The sequence below is a fragment of the Rhinichthys klamathensis genome, unplaced genomic scaffold, assembly GCF_029890125.1.
Source record: "Rhinichthys klamathensis goyatoka isolate OS25496 unplaced genomic scaffold, OSU_Roscu_1.1 h1tg000311l_1, whole genome shotgun sequence".
In the NCBI taxonomy this organism is placed as follows: domain Eukaryota; kingdom Metazoa; phylum Chordata; class Actinopteri; order Cypriniformes; family Leuciscidae; genus Rhinichthys; species Rhinichthys klamathensis.
The window spans coordinates 1276565-1298087 of NW_026606829.1; the positions used below are offsets into that span (position 1 = coordinate 1276565).

The 21523-nt window shown below is 37.5% G+C and overlaps 1 protein-coding gene across 3 annotated transcripts; it reads left to right on the forward strand.

Annotated features, from left to right (window-relative positions):
* The first annotated feature begins 107 nt into the window (after positions 1–107).
* On the forward strand, positions 108–20485 carry gpr4 (G protein-coupled receptor 4). Of its 3 annotated transcripts, XM_056271145.1 has the most exons (3): positions 3802–4083; positions 14425–14491; positions 18767–20485. In XM_056271145.1, the coding sequence occupies exon 3, from the start codon at positions 19174–19176 to the stop codon at positions 20266–20268; it is 1095 nt and encodes a 364-aa protein (XP_056127120.1). In that variant the 5' UTR covers positions 3802–4083; positions 14425–14491; positions 18767–19173; the 3' UTR covers positions 20269–20485. The 3 variants fall into 3 exon arrangements, with proteins under 3 accessions (XP_056127119.1, XP_056127120.1, XP_056127118.1); XM_056271144.1 differs by lacking the exons at positions 3802–4083; positions 14425–14491 and adding an exon at positions 108–248; XM_056271143.1 differs by lacking the exon at positions 14425–14491.
* Positions 20486–21523: the final 1038 nt, after the last annotated feature.

A 21523-nucleotide genomic window follows, 5' to 3' on the forward strand; every position in this document is an offset into this window, starting at 1 on the left:
TGAATTTTCAAGACTGACAACGCCCTGAGAGTGATGCATTCTTTGTTTGTTCATCAAACAATCAAACTGCTTTTATACTCAACCACATGATGTTTTTTTTTTACTTGGTGCTACCTCTAATCATATTTTCTACAAGAGAGTGCAGTTAGGGGAGGGCTTGAATTTTAATGGCCTCTAATGTGTTTGTTTGACCCTGGGGAAACCATCGTGATGTACAGTACATGCAGGTGATTCAGTCCTATTTGCAGGTAAGTTCTGTATTAAGTGAGTTTCTGCTATGAGCAGTTAACGTTAAATTATTAGCTACAACAATATTGTGTTACAACAATTTATTAGGGATTCCATAATGTTTTTGCATGGTAAAAATAATTCTTAATTCAGGTAAATAATACTGACAAAAAACAATCAAAGGTTTACTTGATTGAATTTATGTTCAAACTTTAAAACACAATTGTGTCTTACAATATATTTTTAAATTTTTTTTCACCATAAAAATGCACAGGGCATGAATATTAATATGACTGAATTGATTGACATTTTGCTGGTTTTGTTAACAAATAAGTGTTGTGGATTCTGTCAAATTTAGCAATGTTTGAGTTTTTCCCTCTAATGAGCCATTTGATTATTACTCTTATTGTGGTTGAAGTAATTTGAGGTCTCCATAAGGGATTTTTATTCGTTTATATGGTCTTATTAGTGTTGGTTGGATGTTGTAGGCTAAGTAGTGTAAGACAAGCACTTTGCTCTTCACAATACTTTTCTCATTGATGAAGAGCCATATTGAACATTTTGCATCTACTGTAATTTTGTTAAAGTAGGCTACATATAGCTTTGTGTACTTCTTAACATAACCAAACCAATCTGCCACTAAAACACGCTTGTGATAAAGTCGAGTTGGCCTGCAGGAGATATACACTCACCGGCCACTTTATTAGGTACCCCATGCTAGTAACGGGTTGGACCCCCTTTTGCCTTCAGAACTGCCTCAATTCTTCGTGGCATAGATTCAACAAGGTGCTGGAAGCATTCCTCAGGGAGTTTGGTCCATATTGACATGATGGCATCACACAGTTGCCGCAGATTTGTCGGCTGCACATCCATGATGCGAATCTCCCGTTCCACCACATCCCAAAGATGCTCTATTGGGTTGAGATCTGGTGACTGTGGAGGCCATTTTAGTACAGTGAACTCATTGTCATGTTCAAGAAACCAATTTGAAATGATTAGAGCTTTGTGACATGGTGGAAGTAGCCATCAGAGGATGGGTACATGGTGGCCATAAAGGGATGGACATGGTCAGAAACAATGCTCAGGTAGGCCGTGGCATTTAAACGATGCCCAATTGGCACTAAGGGGCCTAAAGTGTGCCAGGAAAACATCCCCCACACCATTACACCACCACCACCAGCCTGCACAGTGGTAACAAGGCATGATGGATCCATGTTCTCATTCTGTTTACGCCAAATTCTGACTCTAACATCTGAATGTCTCAACAGAAATCGAGACTCATCAGACCAGGCAACATTTTTCCAGTCTTCAACTGTTCAATTTTGGTGAGCTCTTGCAAATTGTAGCCTCTTTTTCCTATTTGTAGTGGAGATGAGTGGTACCCGGTGGAGTCTTCTGCTGTTGTAGCCCATCCGCCTCAAGGTTGTGCGTGTTGTGGCTTCACAAATGCTTTGCTGCATACCTCGGTTGTAACGAGTGGTTATTTCAGTCACTGTTGCCCTTCTATCAGCTCGAACCAGTCTGGCCATTCTCCTCTGACCTCTGGCATCAACAAGGCATTTCCGCCCACAGAACTGCCGCTCACTGGATGTTTTTTCTTTTTCGGACCATTCTCTGTAAACCCTAGAGATGGTTGTGCGTGAAAATCCCAGTAGATTAGCAGTTTCTGAAATACTCAGACCAGCCCTTCTGGCACCAACAATCATGCCACGTTCAAAGTCACTCAAATCAACTTTCTTCCCCATACTGATGCTCGGTTTGAACTGCAGGAGATTGTCTTGACCATGTCTACATGCCTAAATGCACTGAGTTGCCGCCATGTGATTGGCTGCTTAGAAATTAAGTGTTAACGAGCAGTTGGACAGGTGTACCTAATAAAGTGGCCGGTGAGTGTATATACGTATTAACAACAGTGCTTGAGCGCTCTGCGTAAAGTAGGGGAGAGCGGGGTACAAGTACAACCTAACGCTTTTTGACTTTCTCAGTTTGTGTAAATATACTTAGGGTTCAGAGTATTTATTTTATCCCACATTCATTTCCCACATGTCTAGTACAATTATGTGGTTTTGTTTTATTAATACAGTGTATACATTTTTCTTGATATACCCCTAAAGAATGGAAGTGAAATGTGACAACATGCCCCATAGGTGGAGAACATTGTAACATGTGAGGGGCACATTGTAACATGACCATATGACAGCTTAAAATGCTGATCTAATCAAAAAAATATACAAGTCAAACTAAAATATTTTCTCAATAAAATACAATTATTAACTTTTTCATATAAAATAATGGCATTTTTTAATAATTAAAAATAAAATATTTTTTGAGTTTGACGAACACACCGGAAAATACAATAATAATGGTAACACTTTATTTTGATAGTCCACTTTTAACAGTAACTTTGCAACTAGCCTATGTCAACTAACTGTCATTAGACTATTATACTGTATGCTTAATATCTGCTAACACTTTATTTTCATGGTTCCCCAACAGAAATTCTACTGAAGTAACTTGGCAACTACAAGTCAACTTATTCTACTAACCCGAACCCTAACACCTAACCATAACCTAACAGTCTATAGTAACTGGAGTTAGTTGACATGTAGTTGCAAAGTTACTTTAGTAGAATGTCTAAAGTGGACTATCGAAATAACTAGGAACCTTAATAATTTCTGAACATTGACTCTCAGTCTTTATTCACCTTTTTCTCAAGTTTTCTCAATAGAATTCATAAAAGCATAGAATAGAATAGCATAGTTCTAATAGGGCTCATTGTAACGCAGTGTGACAATTTGCAACACCTGCACAACTGGGATTTAAACCCGACTAGTGTCTTCTGCTGATTAGATCAGCATTAAAGAACTCTCAACTGTTAAATAACATATTGGAGATTAAAATAAGATCAGATTTGTCTAATTTAAAATAAACACCAAAAATAGAGATGAAAAATTAGCATAAGTAAGACATTTACTTTTGCTGGTTAAATAAATGTTCAGTGATATCTTCCAAAGATTTCTGAATTTTGGCGCAATGTTTTCTCTATAGTGTTGATATGGCAACTACAGCCTAAATACACTAAGTTTCGTCATGCTGGCATGTGTGGAAGTATTCAAAACACCCTCACAGGCACAGCAGCGTTAACTAGTTTTTTGCATGTGTGCATGTGTGTAATTGGAAGCAAAATAATACAAAGAAGTGTTACATACATTTAAAATAGGCTATATATTAAAAACCTTTTAATGACCGGTAACGCGTCATCACAGTCTGTGAAAAGGTAGACGCGAGACGAACTTCAAATTTTGGTTAAAAAAGTCAATCCCCTTAAAATCAACACTAAAACAAGTGTCCATGTATTTAAAATAAATATACATTTTACATTAGGCTATAATAGTATTTTATGGAGCTATTCCAAACCTATGCTATATTTAGCCAGGAACAGTGACGTTAAATGAACTGATATGGATCGATAAAGCAAACGATAAACATAAGCTAAGAGCTTCATGATGTCAGGTTGTCTTTTGGTTTAGTCCCATCTCAAATGGCCAGCAGTATTTCAATGGGACTGTCAGTGTTGGAAACGCAACGCACGTCACATTTCTCCTCAACCTCCCGCGAGCTGCTCACTTTCAGTTTGCGCTTTGCAACTTCGCGGTTGTCTCTGCTTTTCCGCTGGTGTGATGTGAAGATAATGATGCTTTAATGTAACTAGTTCTCGATGTTTGTCCGGAACTTCATTTTGGTTAGGGAAAGAGAGTTTTTGGTGGGTTTATCGCTGCGCGTGCTGTTTGGAGATGCAGAAAACATCACCTCTGTCACTGTCAGTGAGTGATTGACCTACGGAAACACTATCATGTAAGTGTCATCATTTAGATTTTTCTTGGGTTATGTAAGTCTTATGATAAATGGTTATGTTAAAAAGGCTATAATCTATTAAATATTGTTTTCTTTAATAATTACTTACAATAAGCGTTCCAATAGCCTGTTGAACAACTTTACAACACAATTGTACTTTTGCCTTATTGCCACGTCTTAATATCCCTCCAGATCTAAAATTATGTAATTTAGGCGTGTGCTATATGAACATTAGGCTGATTTTGCATAGACATAATAAAAGTTATTAGGGTCACGAGGTGCCTTTTCCATTTTGTAAAGATTGTTTTCAAAATATGATTGGGAAATAGCTATGAAACGGTTGATGGCACCAATGTTGACAGTTTTACAATTCATTTAGTCATTAAAGCCTTGTGAGTTGAGCTTACGAAACTACAGGGTATTTACAGTAGGTCTATTAAAAACAGAAGTAAATGCTGATAATTCTACAGATTTCAAGGTTTTGGTAAGCAAAATGCTTTACCTTCACAAAAATAACAGTAAAAGTAGAATGACTCATTTACAGTATGTTGGCTATACTTTGAACAGATTACACACTATAGGAAACTGCATTTCAAATGTTTTCCATGAGCCATAAATTTAACCTTTTCAATAAGGGGTCGTTGTAAATGACAACAGTCATCCTGTAGTTGTAATAGCTTATGTATTAATACATTTAGTTTGATGCTCAAGTGTTCTTTCCACTGAATTCCTCTGTTGAATACATGGGTTATAGTGTGTGCAATGGCACGCTCCATTTCTCACGATTTAACAAGCAATTTAACAAGCTATAAAATGCCTTTGGCAGTGTTTACAGCAAGTCAGTTGTATTGTGTACAATGCAATATATTTTCATTCACATTTGTGATAGGAAAGGATCAGTTAGTCATTGCATTTCCCTTTTTGGCAGCAAATGATCAAAATATATGAAAACGACACCACAGCAGTTGCGTTTCATATCTCATTTCAGCTCAGTAGCTGTAGATGTAATACAATATGAATTCAATACAGTGGCTCTGCATTGAGATGTGTGTATTCTCTTCTCCTCCTTGCTGTAATTTGTGGCTGACTTTGTTTCACGCAGCATCTTGGCCTCTCCAGCATGTGGCTGCGTGGTCTTTTAGAGGCAAAGGGCATGTGGCACGTGAAACGGTTTTCTGGAATGTCTTGGCGGCTGATATGGTGTCTCCCTCTCGGTTTTGTTAGGAAACAAACGCAACATTTAATCAGTCCTTTTAAGCAAACAGTAATTGCCCTCTTGGGGATGCGAGATAAGAACTAACATTAAAAGCATGACTAGAAGAGAAGAGTAATCTTCCCGTGAACCAATGAGGTGTCTGCTCCAGTGCCACCCGCCTGAGCTAATAAGAGTGTTTGTGAGGGTAATGTCTGGTTTGAGCACCAGATTGTGTGAGGAAAGCTATAACCCAGTGGCATGGTGGCCCCACAAGTGGCTGTTTTCAAACTTACTAATGAACTCATAACATTTAAGTGTATAATTAAATATGTGGAGTAATTTGTAGTTTGAAACATCAACACACAGTAGTGGCAGATTTTATTGCGCCAACAGTTCACAGCGAAGGTAGAGGTTAATGACTCCTTCAACAATATGCATAAGGCTTTATGTGGTCAGTCTTTTTTCCCCTCACCTACCATAAATGCAATGCAGTTTCATGGAAATAGCTAACTCTGATGTAAAGTGCGCAGCGTGCTAAGCGTATCAGTGAGTTCTTTTCAGCGTTTTGATCTGTTTAGCAACCTGACACTGACTTTAGCAGAAACATGCCACATGTCAAGCTATATCATATTACAGCATCAGACATTATGCTTATCTTGCATGCCTATCTCACTTCTCAGAACCGGAGGCTCAATCAGGATCATGATTAACACGGCTGAATTTTTGAATGGCTTGATCAGTAGAATCCTGTGCAAACATTCCCACCATGTCAAGTGGGTTATGTAAAAAGTGAAAACGCTAACAGTCCACCGGGTCTCCGATGAAGCACATTTTTGTTTGTCTCTCTCCACATAAGATGGTGTAACTCAACACGTTCTGTATTGGCTGTAATCTTTAGCCCCTTGTGGTCCTCTGGACAAAAGTAGAAGCTTTTAGTGAAGCTATTGGTGCAGTCACTTCTGGCAGTATTGACGTGTGAGAATAAAATACGGAGGTTAGGTCACCGTCGACAGTTTAGATGGCTCAGAACAAAAGGGTACCTTTCCTTTGGCACTTACAAGTACAGCTTTTATCAGGCTTTCATCGATAGCAGAAAAAAAAATGTTGAAAAATACAGCAGGTGATTGATAAGATAAGCTTCTAAAACTATATGTGTAATTCACAATTTTGAAATAAGGATGCTGTTGTCTGCATGTTCTTTTCTCGTGTAGTCCAGACAGAGGGCTCAGAAGTTGTTTAGTCCGTTTTTCCTCTTACATGCACGTTCCAGTTAATTATTGTCAAGTTAATGTTCATTATCAGCATTGTTTTCAACAAGGACTTTTGAAGGACCTATTAAGCTTTTATTATTAGACTTTTATTAGAAGGTAATGAATGAAGTATGTCTTTACGTTTTGGGAGGACTCAACCTACAAGTTGTCTATTAATTAGCCTATACAATACAACATTCTTAAAAATAGTTTAAAAAATGGCATCATAACTTTTAACATCCATTTTTAACCTTTCCATTGCACAAAAGGTTCTTTATAGTTGAAAAAGGTTATTTACATTATTAAAATGTTCTTCACACTAAAGGCAAAGTCGCATTAGCAACATTTCTGTGAAATTTCTTGACCAAAAAGGTCCATTGTCAACAGTGTAGCGATGCATGAAGCACAGCTCACACAGGGTCACTTTCATACCAAGCTTTCGTTTGGTCAACACCACAAATTTGCATGACCAACTTGAACGCGAACAAAACTTGCCATCGCGTGACAATAATTCATGCCGTTTCCTATTAAAATGACTGGATTTCGGCCCCAAAATGTTGCCAAGCAATGGTAAATGTGACCACGCCTTAAGATTTTATTTTATTTTTAAGAGCTGTACACTGAAAGGTTCTTTGAGGAATCCAAAATGGTTCTTCTATCTTCTCTTTATTTTTTAGAGTGTAGGAAAGGAGAAAGTACGCACAAGCAATCACAAACATTACCAGAAATGTACAAATTATCTTTTTGCTTGAGGACATAATGACAGTAAACATTATATCAGTTATAGGCTTTATTTGAATACACTTTTGTGACAATGTTGTGAGTCTTGAAGCAGATTTTTTAAAGTTCTCCTCTCTTTTTCGTGGTGATTTTCAACTCTTTACCCTATCCTGACCCTACTAAACTATTTGGCCACTTCACTGTCACATAAACTAATCCGTCTCTGCTTTGAAGTTTTTCTCAGCATGACACTGCATCTAGTTTCCTTTTAAACATCGCTTTGGTTTTTTTGCTAAGCAGGTGCCAGCAATTTCCTCGTCTCTGCTACATTACTGCCAAGTTACAGCCTGTCAACACAATCACAGATTAAACAGAACAATAGCAGAAGTGGACCAGATGCACCAGATGAGATGTGGAGGTGTTTCCTCTGAGCTTTATAAAAAAAAAACAGCATGAAGCCAGCCGAGTGAGCATGAAGCAAATTTAGTGTTGAACTCTCTCTCGCTCTGTTTCTCCCCGTTCTTCATGTTTTCTGTCTTCAGAAAACATATCGTCATGTTGATACCTCTTCTAATTGCAATTCGGGGTAAAGGTGATTAGCATTTGTGACCGTGCCTAAAGCAGCCGACCAGTTTAAGCCAAATTAAACGTCACCAATAAAACTCTTGACTGGGGACTTGAGTGGAAAATGTGGCACTTTTATTGAAGTCATTAATTCGCCTTGCAGGATGCCTGCCCTGGTCTCTCTAGAGACACACGGCCGCCTCTCCACTGGAGCATAAAACACAGTTAGGAAAGGATTAAATACCTACCCTGAATCAATACCAAGGGAGACAGGCAGTTCTTACTCAGCTCACCTGCCATGGTCAGCCTGCTATGTGGTCGCTGTGTACTGATATAATGGGCCGTTCCTTGTAAAGCACATTGCCCCTCTCTTTTATACAAGAACAAATAAAAAGGAGCAATGATCGGTGGTTACAAAGGAAGATTTTGTTAAGTATCGCTTAATTTAGCAGTTGAAGTGAGTAGTGATCCGATTTGGCAAAATCAGAATTTAATCAATTAATTAGTTAAATTAATATGGATGAAAAACTTGACATTTTCAAGTTGTTTAAATGAAACTGATGTTTATTGTCATTATGACCTCAAGCAAGTTTCATTTAGTGTATCTCTAAATGTTTGCATATTTGCTTATGTGTGTGTGTGTGTGTGTGTGCATATGTACATGTCTGCATAGAAACAGACATTTAAGGAAGTCAGTTGAGTTTTTTTTTCTTATGTAATGTATAACTTACACAATGAGTTATAGGGGTTTTAAATAAGTAAAAGGGATTGTTCATCCACAAAAAGAGATATTCACAATATCCAGATTTTTGTATACACTACTGTTGAAAAGCTTTGAGTCAGCTTTTTTTAAAGACACATAAGGAAATTAAAAGGACCATTCAATATAATAAAGAAGCCCATATGAATTATGTGTTGTTATTTATTTTTAATTTTTCAAGCTATATGACAGATATGAAAACAGAATTTTTTATTTACTGAAATTCTCCTCATATACAGCAGCACAAAAATCTCACTTATATCTCACTCATTTTAAAAATGGCTGCAGTGATGAGACACATGATAACTATTATGTTTGAAAACATGCATGCAGGAGTGACATTTGAGAGCTATGGAGAAAAGGAAGTTGAATTTTGGTCTGTTCCACGCTAAAAGGATATAAATCATAATGGCTTCAGAAGACATAAATAGCACATGAGCACTATAAACCAATTTTTTTGCTGTCCTTTTTGGAGCTTGACAGTTCCTGGTCATTGTGTGCTTTCCACTTATGTTTCATTGTTGGAGGCAAACCATATCCTTCAATAACTGTTACAGTTACGCGACTACAATGGATAGCGAGCCGGCATTCCAGAGGGTTTAAAAGTTGAAATGTGAAGCACATATTTTGTTAAAGCACTTGAATTAATCATTCAGTAAAGCCCTGGTTATTTATTTATTTTTACTGTAAAGTTGTCTAAATCATCCTTTTTCACGTGGGACTACTGGGACACTTTTTCACGTGGGACTACTTTTCTAGGTACATGAACTTCTAGTTTATTACATTACAAACATAATGTGGGTGGAGTGTGTTGCGTGTAAATGTTCCCTTTCTGGAGTTGAAAACATTTGATGTAACTACACAGGCAAGGTCAATAAGTGATTCTATCACTCTCATGCCATCATGTATAATATTGAAGCATTGTGTTTATATTAATAATAGGCATTTTAGTGTTTGCGGCCTGGCCTTGTGCTCACTGAACTATTAATGTGCTCTCTGAGCTATTTAAGTCGATCAGCTTGATTTTTCAGTTTGATCAGTCTAGTTGTGCATCTGTGAACAATAAACAGCATTGGTGAATTGGAAAGCGTTTTCAAACTGTCAGATGGCAGCATGGTGCGGTGAATGATCTGGTTATGCCCTCAGGCAGACAGCATGAGTTTGTGTCCTGCCTAGCTACCTGCTTATTCATCATGCTGAGCAGTCTGAGACCCAATTGAATTAGTTCCCTTTCAGTTGCCCAATGTTCTCGTGTTAAAAGCCTCCGCTGTTTAAACAGCCAGGTGGGTCCTGGCAGTAAAAATGTTTAGTTGGGCTTCTTGCACTACTATCATCATACTGAAGTCATCATGTCACACTTAAAGGAGCCAGGTTTCAAAGAAAATGACCATATTATTCATCACTGGTAATGACACCTTCATCAGCTCTTTTGTACTATTGGCTAATGCAGACCGCAAGACCAGAATGCTGTAAGTCTGTAATTACATTTATCTTTGAATGATTCCGTTTTTTCCACTAAAACGTCACTCTAGGACAGGAAAGACTGCCGGAGGGAGAATATGTCTGGATAACATCAGGAATATATTCATCTGTAGACTAATAATCGCTAAATATAATTCTGACACATTGACCCGTTTTGCAATAGTTGATTTTCTTTTATTCGAGTTTGTGTGTGTGTGTGTGTGTGTGTGTGTGTGTGTGTGTGTGTGTGTGTGTGTGTGTGTGTGTGTGTGTGTGTGTGTGTGTGTGTGTGTGTGTGTGTGTGTGTGTGTGTGTGTGTGTGTGTGTGTGTGTGTGTGTGTGTGTGTGTGTGTGTTATTAAATTAGTTTAAAGTGTACTGGCAGAGCATAGACAGACCCTGTTCCTTGTTTCCCCCCGTTTCATAACATGCACGACCGTTATGGCCTTTGTAGTTGCATGCTTAATATCTGAGGAAATACATAGCAGGTGCTAAACCAGATCTGAATGGTGTTACATAAGTTCAGAATGCATGGCTTCATTTTGAAAGCTTAAGTATGAAAATATAAGTTGACAGAAAACTTACTCTGTACTTTGTGTATGATGTCTATCATACATTACAAAAAATATATTATATATTTAATATAAGTTGCTTTGTGACATAAATGTAAAAAAATGTATTGCATGCCTTTATTATAGCATATTTAAATAGAGGGGAAACTATAATGCATACTTGAAAAGTTATCATAATAATTGTCTGAAATATATTATTAGATAAATAAAAGCAACGTTTCACAATTTTTTTATTCGTCACAAAGGTGTATGATATGAATGTATAAGGATAAGTGATCTTTTTAATCATCTTTATCCCTTCACTAGCTCCATGTATATTCCATGTAGGTCATAAAATCTGATTGCATAGTAATTATAGAAAATAATAGTTATCAAAGTGCTGTTTGAAATAATTTTAGATTGACTATAGTATGTAAATTATGATAAATCACAAATAGTGTAGATATTTCAATGACATAAGATTTACTAAATCGTTTGTTTGTCCCCATGAGGAAGTGATGTTTTTTGAAAATGTAAATGCAGAAAGTTTTCTGTGATGGGTAGGTTTAGGGGTCGGGTTATAGTGTAAGGGGATATAGAATATAATGATTTGTATATTGTACAAACGGTATGTCTATGGAAAGTCCCCATAAAACATGAAAACACAACATGAGTGTGTGTGTGTATGTGTTACCAAGAAGAGATTTTTATTTCTTTGAAATGTATCCGTGTTACAAAGGATGAAGAAATTGGTTGAATACCAGCAGGGAAAGGTGTCAGATCTCACCAGTCAACAATCTAGAAAAAGCAGTTAACCACAGGACTTGACCTCGCCTTTTGCTGTATTCTCCAGGGCTAGGCATGAACCTGATATGACAGCAGTGAATGCATTAGTCTTAAAGGACAGAACAAATGTGCTTCTTTTCTGAATTGTATGCATATTTATTATATATAGTTGACCAAAATGGGTTTTTGTAATGGTTGACGCCAATACCAATATCTAGAGAGATGTAAATATATTGATGTATGTCATACTGTCTAATGACAGCAAATAAGATGTTGGACAAATGAGCACTTATTTTACTCGACTTAGTCAAAATTCACGAAAAAGGTGAAAGCAGGAATGATTTATGAAAATGCAATATATCGGTCTATCGTACGCTCATGGTAGTTCTCACCTGCATTTCTTCATTTGCATTTTTCATGTGTGTTTTCCCCTCATAATGTGGCATGTAATAACTGAAGTGAAACAACCTTGTAAGCTTTGAGTGAGAACTGGAGAGGACTTTTAAGGTTTAATAAGATGAATTTTCTTGAATAAATAAGGTTTCTGAGGGCTGCTCTTGAATGAGCTCTTGCTGCTGGGCGATTTCAGGAACAATGTCGAATCACTCAGCTTGTTATAGAACTTTTCACTCTCATGGAATACAGGTCATTTTATGGTGTTTTCTTGTACTACAGCTGCACAAACCTTACCAAACAGGTATTATTGGAAATTATGAGAAATATATATTTAGATTTGTGTCGTTGTGCATCTATAAACTTGGGAACATCTGTTGTCACCTTTGATATGGGCTTCATATAAGGTTTTATCTAAGCTTTAGATCTAGTTGTCCTTTTGTCCTTCCCGTGGACATTTTAGTAAACCTTATTTGACCCCGGTGTCTGTTGTGCATCTAGGAGTTTTGCCAGGCCTGGCTGTTGTATCCTTGATCTGATCTCCCACTAATGAGTGAATAAACGAATAATCAGTCGTTTCTATTTTAAATTCAGCCTTTTTTCTGGATGCCTCTCTCTCTCGCCCTGTCTTTCTCTTCCTCTCTCTCCCCGTCTCTCTCCAGCTCTTTCATTAAGAAATAGCGGAAAGACCCGTCTCTCAGCACCTCCTGATTGGAAAGCTGCCGGCTCTCCTCTTCAAATACTAACTGTATTTGTTATTGTGAGGGTGCTGTGATAACATTGGGGTCTTTCAGACCAGGAAGGGGGAGATTTGAAGGCAAGAAGGGTCTTGTTAAGGCCATTGCGTTCGACCCCACAGGGCGAACCACAGGGACGACTGTCACAAAACATAAAGCTGTTAATAGCTCTGACACGATCCATCTGGCAGCGTCCGAGACTAGTTTGTCACTCTTAGTTATGCTTGCGCACCAAAAAATGCAAGTCGTTACATTATTATGCAACGGTTTGTTTCAGAAGGTATTTCCGCATGCTACTTTACATAAACCTTCAATTTGTTCTTCAAACTGGACAATAACAACATTTGTCATTTCATGAAAGAGCCAGTGCCTTGGGAGACCAGGTCATTCAGGGGTCAAGTGTCCAAAGCCTTCCTTTTCCTATTAATTTTCCCTGCACGTACCAGTCTGTCACACACAAAAAAAGTGTGTTTCACACAACAAATCGAAAACTGTATCCACAGGAGCGGATAACAAAATTGACATTTGAGCCGTTGGGAATAAGGCTGATTTGATTAAGATAATTACCGTATTTAGACACACTTAAAATTGAACCTAATTAAACAGGCTTTCTCGGAACATGATCACATTTTGCAAGAACTAATTAGCATTTTTTTATTTATGGAAGAAAACCATGTTATTCTGCCTAGCTTTTGTAATAGATTATTTTTTGAAATAGCAATAGTTGGTGACTGCCCACACTTAATGTTTCTTATGCAACATGCTTTAGCCTTGGGCAGTGTGTCCTAATAGATCAGAAACTTTAGATCTAGAAACGAGAAGATCTATCTATCTATCTATCTATCTATCTATCTATCTATCTATCTATCTATCTATCTATCTATCTATCTATCTATCTATCTATCTATCTATCCATCTTCACAACATTTTTAGAACGACTTGAGTTAATGATGACAGAAGTTTAATTTTTTGGGTGAACTGTTGTCCCTCTATCTCTGGTGAAAATATGATGCAAGCGTGTAGTCACTGATGCTGACAGTTGGCAAACATATCGTACACTCAGTGTGCCATAGTTGTACAAATCACATGTTGGACACAAAGTTTGAATTTGAATTAAGGCAGCGACTATTTACACTAAGTGAAAATAGCAATATTTTCTTTGCACTAAGTGTAAATAGTAGTTAGATGTTCTTTGTAGTAAGTGTAAAGTTATTAGATACAATTTATACTTAGTTTAAATAGTGGCAGTCAGATATATACCTATTAAAACAGTATGCAATATTAACAACATATATATAATGTATAGGCCTACAACTTTATATTTAATAAAATCATTAAATGGATGCCGTCTTATTGGGACAATAAAGCCCTCCCTACTTTATTGCATTTACTGCAAGTAGACAACGCATTCTCATCCCAAAGCGTCATATACTGACGCTTTTGCCAAAGCATCTACATCCAACGCACATGGCACCCTTTAGCGTCAATATAACACGCTTCGGTTATGGGTAGGATTAGGTCTGGGGTAGTGTTAGGGTTAGACCACTAGGAGGCGCCTTCTGGCCCATATATATCTGCGTCTCATTTTGACGCTAAAGGGTGCCATGTGCGTTGGATGTAGACGCTTGCCAAAGCGTCAGTATATGACGCCTTGGGATGAGAACAGGCTGAAATAGACCCTGCATTGAATCAAACACCTCCTTTCGCTGATCATTTGCTGAAAAAAAAAAAAAAAAAAAAATGTTTTAAGAGTTTCAGCCCCTATCTTCTGCATTAATCATGCCTTATATTATTATATTTGAATTCATAGAGCTTCAATTTCTTTTAAAGAAATGTCATGTATCTGCTGGATTACATATCCATCAAACAGAATGGAGAATCTAATGTCTTCCGACATTTTTGTCTTTATGCCTCCCTCAACTCAGGCCCATGCTTACAGCCATAAACTAATGAGTAACTTAAGGAGAGCCAATCATTTGAGATCTTTAAAAAGTGAGTACAAGAAATGACCCATAAAGTGTTTGTGAGCTTTAGCTGCGAGCCATGGCCATTGTTACAATGGAAACTTATTCACTCTGGTGGTCTAACACACATAGTGCAAACAGGTTTCAGGTTATGACGTGATAAAAATTTTGTGTAAATTAGAGAAAGCCAACAACGCAACCCTATTAGAAGAACACTTCTATTTCATTACCAGAGTTTCACACAAATGTTTGAGTCCTGCATTTCATTTTTTTTTTTGTGCTACCACAAATCAAAAAGAAATATAAAACACTTATAGGAAAGGTAGTCATTACTGATAGGTAAAGGCTCATTTAAACAGCCCTGATCGGCCATTATGCAATGGTAGTAAACTGTAATGGGATGCTGTAATCAACACTTTTCCCGATTACATAATTGTGGTAGCTGTAACCACAGTCTAAATTGTATTCAGTTAATTGTGAAGCTCTAACTTTACTGTTATTTGTGTTATTCCGTTTTTTTCCAGACATCATTCCAGTTTTATTGAGCGGCCTTCTTGTGAAATGTTTTTTCAATGACTCCATGACAGTCCATGTCGCATTTTCTTGTCTCATTAGAGACTATAGAGACAATTCTTTTACTCTAGAGTGTCTTTTTTGAGACGAGCACTGACCACTACCTTTGTGCAGGTGTCTCTGATTATTCATGGCCTCATTTTCAGGGTTATTGGGTCGACGTCTGTGTTTTGTTCATTATCTCCACCTGCCTATAGAGGGAAAATAGAGAAACAGGTTTTTATTTTGTGCTTTATGTTGCTACAGTGATCATGGACAAAAGCCAGATATATTTGTTTACACTGTGTTAAAAGATCTTCTCCTTTTGTGTAATGCAAACTTTGATATTATCAAGAGTTGTAAATGCACACAAACTGCATATTTTAATCTGAGAGATCTTTTCTCTTTTTTTTTGCATCGTACCAGCCAGTTCTGTCCCCCCTCGCTTTTTATCTCCCAACCTGAATGAAAATGAAGTCGGGTTGACAACTTTCCAGTAGTTTACATTCCATCATCTTTAAATCTTTCTCACCCTGTAGTGCTTTCTGTTTTTCTCTATTAAAGGATACATTGTTATCTGCCACTGTGAGATATTGATATTGAAGCAGAATGACAGATTGGATTAGGTCAGGGATTTTTAAACCCCTGTTGGCGTATCGGTCACCGTTTCTGGCCCCAGGCAGGGCAGCGGTCCTCTGCTGTTATCTCATATTTCCTACTGATTGAAAAGCATCAGGCTAATAAGCAATTTCTTAAAACTGGTGACATACTGCTCTCTGGTTCCTGATCTGTTTGTTTCACTGTTTTTGGCTGGACGCTGTGATGGTCGGTGGTGACATACATGATAAGGTGTTTTTACCACATTGAAAGCTTTGAATTCAATCTCAAACCTTTTTAGAGTCAGACATTGTAATCAAAATAAAGTGCAGGTCATTTTTAACACTGGGTTTAGAGTAAAGATAAGTCATGTTAATTTCCTAAAACAGTGCAAAATAGTTTTTTGTGTGTGCGTGTTAGTTGATTTGTCTTGTATCTTATGTAAAACAATAGTCCATTTTGATTAGGGCTTTTGCAACATTGACAATTCATCTTATCACAATAGCAGTATGATTTTATACAAACTAAATCCTTTTAAGGTAAACCAGTTCACTATTATTCATTTTATTATACACTATTACTCTCCAAGGCAACTATTTTCAGTCAAGAAAATGCATCTACTTAAATGGGGAAATGCTGTTAGCAAAACATGGTTTAATGAACATATCTGGAACAACTGAAATAAAATCTTTTTCTGCTTTATATCACTGAAATGATGCAATGGTGCCTGCCTAAAGGGTTAATGAACTCAAAAATGTAAATTCTATCATCATTTCCTCACCTTCATGTTGTTCCAAACCTGTATGACTTTCTTACTTCTGCAGAACAGATAAGATGGAATAACTATCCCTTCAAGAGGTTTAATTCAAGAGGTTTAATGTTGAAACATCCATTTTATAAGTATTAAAATATTTAATATAGTATTATAACACTTTTAAAATGTATTTAATATTAAATTTAATATAAATATGTAATATTTTAATACTTATTTTAAAAGCACAGGCGTATTGTATTCTTAACTTGTGAAAAAATACAAGCAAAATATTTTGATACTTATTAATCATGCAGTTAATGCATTACAAGTAAAGCAAGTTCCGAAATCAGATAACTTTTTCAAATAACTAACACATTACTTTTAAATTTACAACAAAATATCTGCGTTACTTTTTTAAATAAGTAATGCAAGTTACTTTATTTTCCCAATTATTGACTGACAGCTCTCCTGTCCTCATGTTGACCGAAATCAGGAGTAAGTGCAGAGGCGTTGTGTGCGCTGTGATAACATGATGCTTATTGTGGTTATAAATAATGAGCATGTAGACTAAATATAGGCATGCATAATAAAAACAGTGAAATGCAAACTTTGAATACTACGCAAACCTGCAATAATTACACTGTAAATTACACAAATATACTTTATGTATTTAATCTCACTTTATTAAACAATGTCTTTGCTGCTGACCTTTGATGATCCAATTCAACCATATGAATAAGATAAAATTACTTTAATCAATCATCACATTTGTGTTTCATAATTTTTATTGCTGAAGTAAGAGTGTTCTTCTGCAATCCAGAATGGCAGCGCAGCTGAAAGGTTTGTTTGAGCTATGCTCTCTGCTGTACAGGTGTGAATTTGCATTTCCTTCAGCCTAAAACTTATTCATTTCACTTTTGGTGTGAAAGGACCATTACATTTGCCAAAAATAAAACTTTTGTTTGTTTTTGTCATTAAAAAAACACAGCCCCAGCATAGGTGGGAAAAAAGTAATGCAAAGTAATGTAATGCATTACTTTCCATAAAAAGTAACTAAACACGCAATTAGTTCAAGTTGTGAGTTCTGAGTTCAAGTTGTCATCATGACTTCGGAGTTTTAAAATGTATCCTTTCCAAAAAAAATGTAAAATCTTAGTTATTCTGAAATGGAAACCGTTCCAGTAGGATAATATGTTTTTTTTTAAAAACTGGTCTGTTTTATGGTTTAAGAATGTTGTCCGTTATCCCTAGAGCCTGAATCACATTGAGTCATTTCTTCACATTGTTCAGCTATTTCCTTTGAGTCTGAACACTGACGTGCTTTGAAGTTATAAAATTAGTTACATTTACTTAAAGAGTAAAGACCTCAAATTTCACTAGAATCATTTTGTGGGAATATTCGGTTCTTTTACATGTAATGTGTTTGTAAAATATTATTGTGCAGTCTTTTTTGTTATATGGATGCTAAGAGATACACATGCATTGCTACCCAGTTAGTTTGCACACTAGCGTCTCCCATTTATCTCTTATGCACAGCCACAGTTTCTATGTGAATCTATAAACAATCGGAAGCAAACAGCAAGCTTGGTTTCACTCCAGACACTGTAGCTGTGCCACATCACTATAGTTTAACAACAACACGACACCATTTACCTTGTTTTCCATGATGAGTGTACAGGAGCTAAACATGTGACAAATGATGGAAGTGAAAGTGAAGTGAAGTATTTGTAAAAATATGAAATAAAATATAAACATTTAAAATTATACATTTAAAAGATAAATGATAAATTATTAATAACATATAGAGTATTATTTTAAATTCATACAATATGAATAATTTATATATTTTTGTTTGTTTGTTAGGCAAGCAGAATAATCCTTATTGTTGAGGCGCTTTTATAAATCTGAAAGGTTTTGTAAAAGAGGCTTGCATGTCCAAGGAGCATATTGGTCACCTGTCAAGTCGTAATGTTCTGCTCTGTTTATTTTATGTCATATTTCCTCGTGCTAGCAGGTACATAATCTGCTTGATCTAAGGAGAGAAAATACCTCCTACATACCAAGACCTGCACAAATGCCTGTACAGAAAGAAACTTCCTCCTAGAGATTTTGTACCAGCAGATACAAACCTTGAAAACAAGATGGAGCTTTGTAATAAATGTTAATTCAGTTGAACTCCAAACAAACAGATGCTAATGCGAGGATGACCAAGGTTAGAGGTGGGAATAGGAAAATATACGCTCATTGTATCACAGAGCAAATCTAATCTAACAAATACACAGCACTGCCCTGGAAAGGACATTTCTCAACAACAAAGATTGCAGAAAAATTTCAGCGACTCATAAATAATGAAGCGTGACTACTAAACCTCACATAATTGCTCTTTTTCCTCTTTTGCAGATTGATGTTATTGGACAGACCAAAGAAGATTAGTCATTGTGTGACCTTCAGAGATGGAGTTGACCATTTCATTCTGCTGAAAAAACCCTGACCCTACCAGAGACCTCTCCAAGGTGATCATTTCACAAGGATTAATGGCATGTTCTCTTGTGGTCATGTCTTTGACCTCTGAGCCCTCCGAGAGGTTAAAACACTAGCCATGAAATGTGGTAGAGACATGTGACATGTCAGGCCCACCATGCTAGACCAGAGTGGGCTACAGTGTTACTCTCCCTATACAATACATGAAAGCAAAACGGAAACCTTTTGACTTTTTAGTCTCATTTTTAAACATGGCTTGAGTTTGGACCGTAGAAACCTCAGCCAATTTCAATGATTATATAAGTCTCTGAGGAAGCGAAGAGACCATGTGTAACATCTCAACCTCGTGCAATGTTGCCTCGAACATAGACCAGTTCTTTCAGCCGGCGCTGTATATTATAGTCATCGTCCTTGGCTTCCCCACTAACTGCATGGCCCTGTGGGCCGCGTATATGCAAGTCAGGCAGAAGAACGAGCTGGGGATCTACTTGATGAACCTCTCGGTGGCTGACCTCTTGTATATTGCTACTTTGCCACTTTGGATCGACTATTTCGTTCACCATGACAACTGGATCCACGGGCAAGAGTCCTGCAAGCTATTCGGTTTCATCTTCTACACCAACATTTATGTCAGCATCGCCTTCCTCTGCTGCATATCTGTAGATCGTTACTTGGCGGTGGCTCATCCATTGAAATTCGCTAAAGTCCGCAGGGTCAAAACAGCCTTACTGGTCAGCGCGGTTGTATGGATAACCGAAGTAGTGGCTAACTCTGCGCCTCTCTTCCACGACGAACTTTTCAAGGACCGATTCAACCACACCTTCTGCTTCGAGAAGTATCCCATGCAGGACTGGGTGGCCGGGATGAACCTTTACCGCATTTTTCTCGGCTTCTTGGTGCCTTGGGGTGTGATGCTGGCAGCGTACAGAGGCATCCTGAGAGCCGTGCGCGGTAACGTCTCCACTGAGCGACAGGAGAAGGCCAAAATCAAGAGGCTGGCCCTCAGTTTGATCCTCATCGTCCTCCTCTGCTTCGCTCCCTACCACGTCCTCTTGTTGTGGCGCAGCGTGCTCTTCCTCAGCAACCCCTGCGACTGTGGCGCCGAGGAGAACTTGTTTGGGGCTTATCACGTGACTCTGGCGCTCACCAGCCTCAATTGCGTGGCGGACCCAATCCTCTACTGCTTTGTCAACGAAGGGGCCCGTCATGACGTGAGCCGGGCCCTGGCCACCCTCTTGGGTCTCTTCCAGCGGGGCCAAAGCCCAGAGGCGCTTATGGGGGCATCCATCACCGTAGAGACACCCCTGGCCATGAAGAAGCCCGATTTCTACAGTGAAGTCAAAACGAATGCCTATAAAACTGACATAGAAGTACTCAAAGACGAGTGCCTTCAAATGACCATTCTCAGTGTTAAAAAGTGAAGTTATATGTCAATTGTAAATGTCAATGTCAATAGCAAAATATTAAACCAAGTGCAATTTTGAAGCCCAAAGAATACTTCAGTTTTGACATGAACGCATAGTGTATGTGTACAGCATTTGATGATGTACAAACACTACACATGTGCACTAGAAAGTTTCATCTTTGTCCAGTGTCTATGCTATTTCTCTCCAGAAGTTATGACCGATAAAAATGTCTTTTAAATTTTTGTTTTTTGGATGTATCTCTTAAACCCCTCACACAACCTCTTGTCAATGTGGTTGTATATTGTTGTTGTCGTCTCCAGTAGTTTGTTGTTATGTCTCATCTTTTTTTCCCAACTGTGAAACAAAGGGGCACCGTCGCTACCTTGTGGAAAAACTAATTACAGCAAAAAAAATCATGTTCAAGCTGCACGTACAGAGTACACATTGCTACGCATATAGCCTACGCATATACTATGCTGATGATTGAATTTATGGCACGCACACTGTACACATAGCCTAGTGTACGCATAAAAACCGAAGTATACTTTTGGCTTAACCAACCAGTTCTGTGGAGCATAAAAGAAGGTACTTTGTACAATGTCTCTGTATGGACAAAAACAAAACACAATGGAATTCAATGGGGTCCAATGGTGTTGTTTTGGACCCCATTTACTTTCATAACAAACCATACAAAAACAAAATTTCATAGACAAAAACAATTGACACATTTCTTAAACTACCTTTTTTTGTGTGTTTCACTAAAGAAAAGTGAAACAACATGAGGGTGATTAAATGATGACAGAATTTTCATTTTTGGGCGAACTATCCTTTTAAGTGTAAATACTTTTTGGGGCCGCTGTACATGAATGTGCGCTTTCTGAAAATAACCATACCAACACCTATGTGTACCTCACGTTTTACCCAGAAACACTGTCTATGATGAGGATTACTGATGTCAGCGAAGTGTTGATGCCAGAATCCCTTCTCCTCTTGAATGTTTTATATGTAAACATGCCTGCCATTTGTGTCTGTCCTTATAGATTTTGCAGGAAATATACTATCCCTATTTTGAAATAATTGGTCATTTTAAGCAAGTCCAATAATGCCACAGTCAACAAAAATAATGGCCAGGCTATTTTAGGTGACATGTCTTAATATGCATCTTAATACGCTGTATACAGTCTTAACAAGATTCTTTAACAAAACCCTGTCTGGAGGAGCAAGTTTCTCTTGGCTGTCTCTTGTTTGATATACTTTATGTACAGTGGCC

Coding starts and splice junctions, on each gene's coding strand:
- gpr4 (XM_056271144.1), top strand. CDS start 19,174: ATGTGTAACATCTCAACCTCGTGCAATGTTGCCTCGAACATAGACCAG.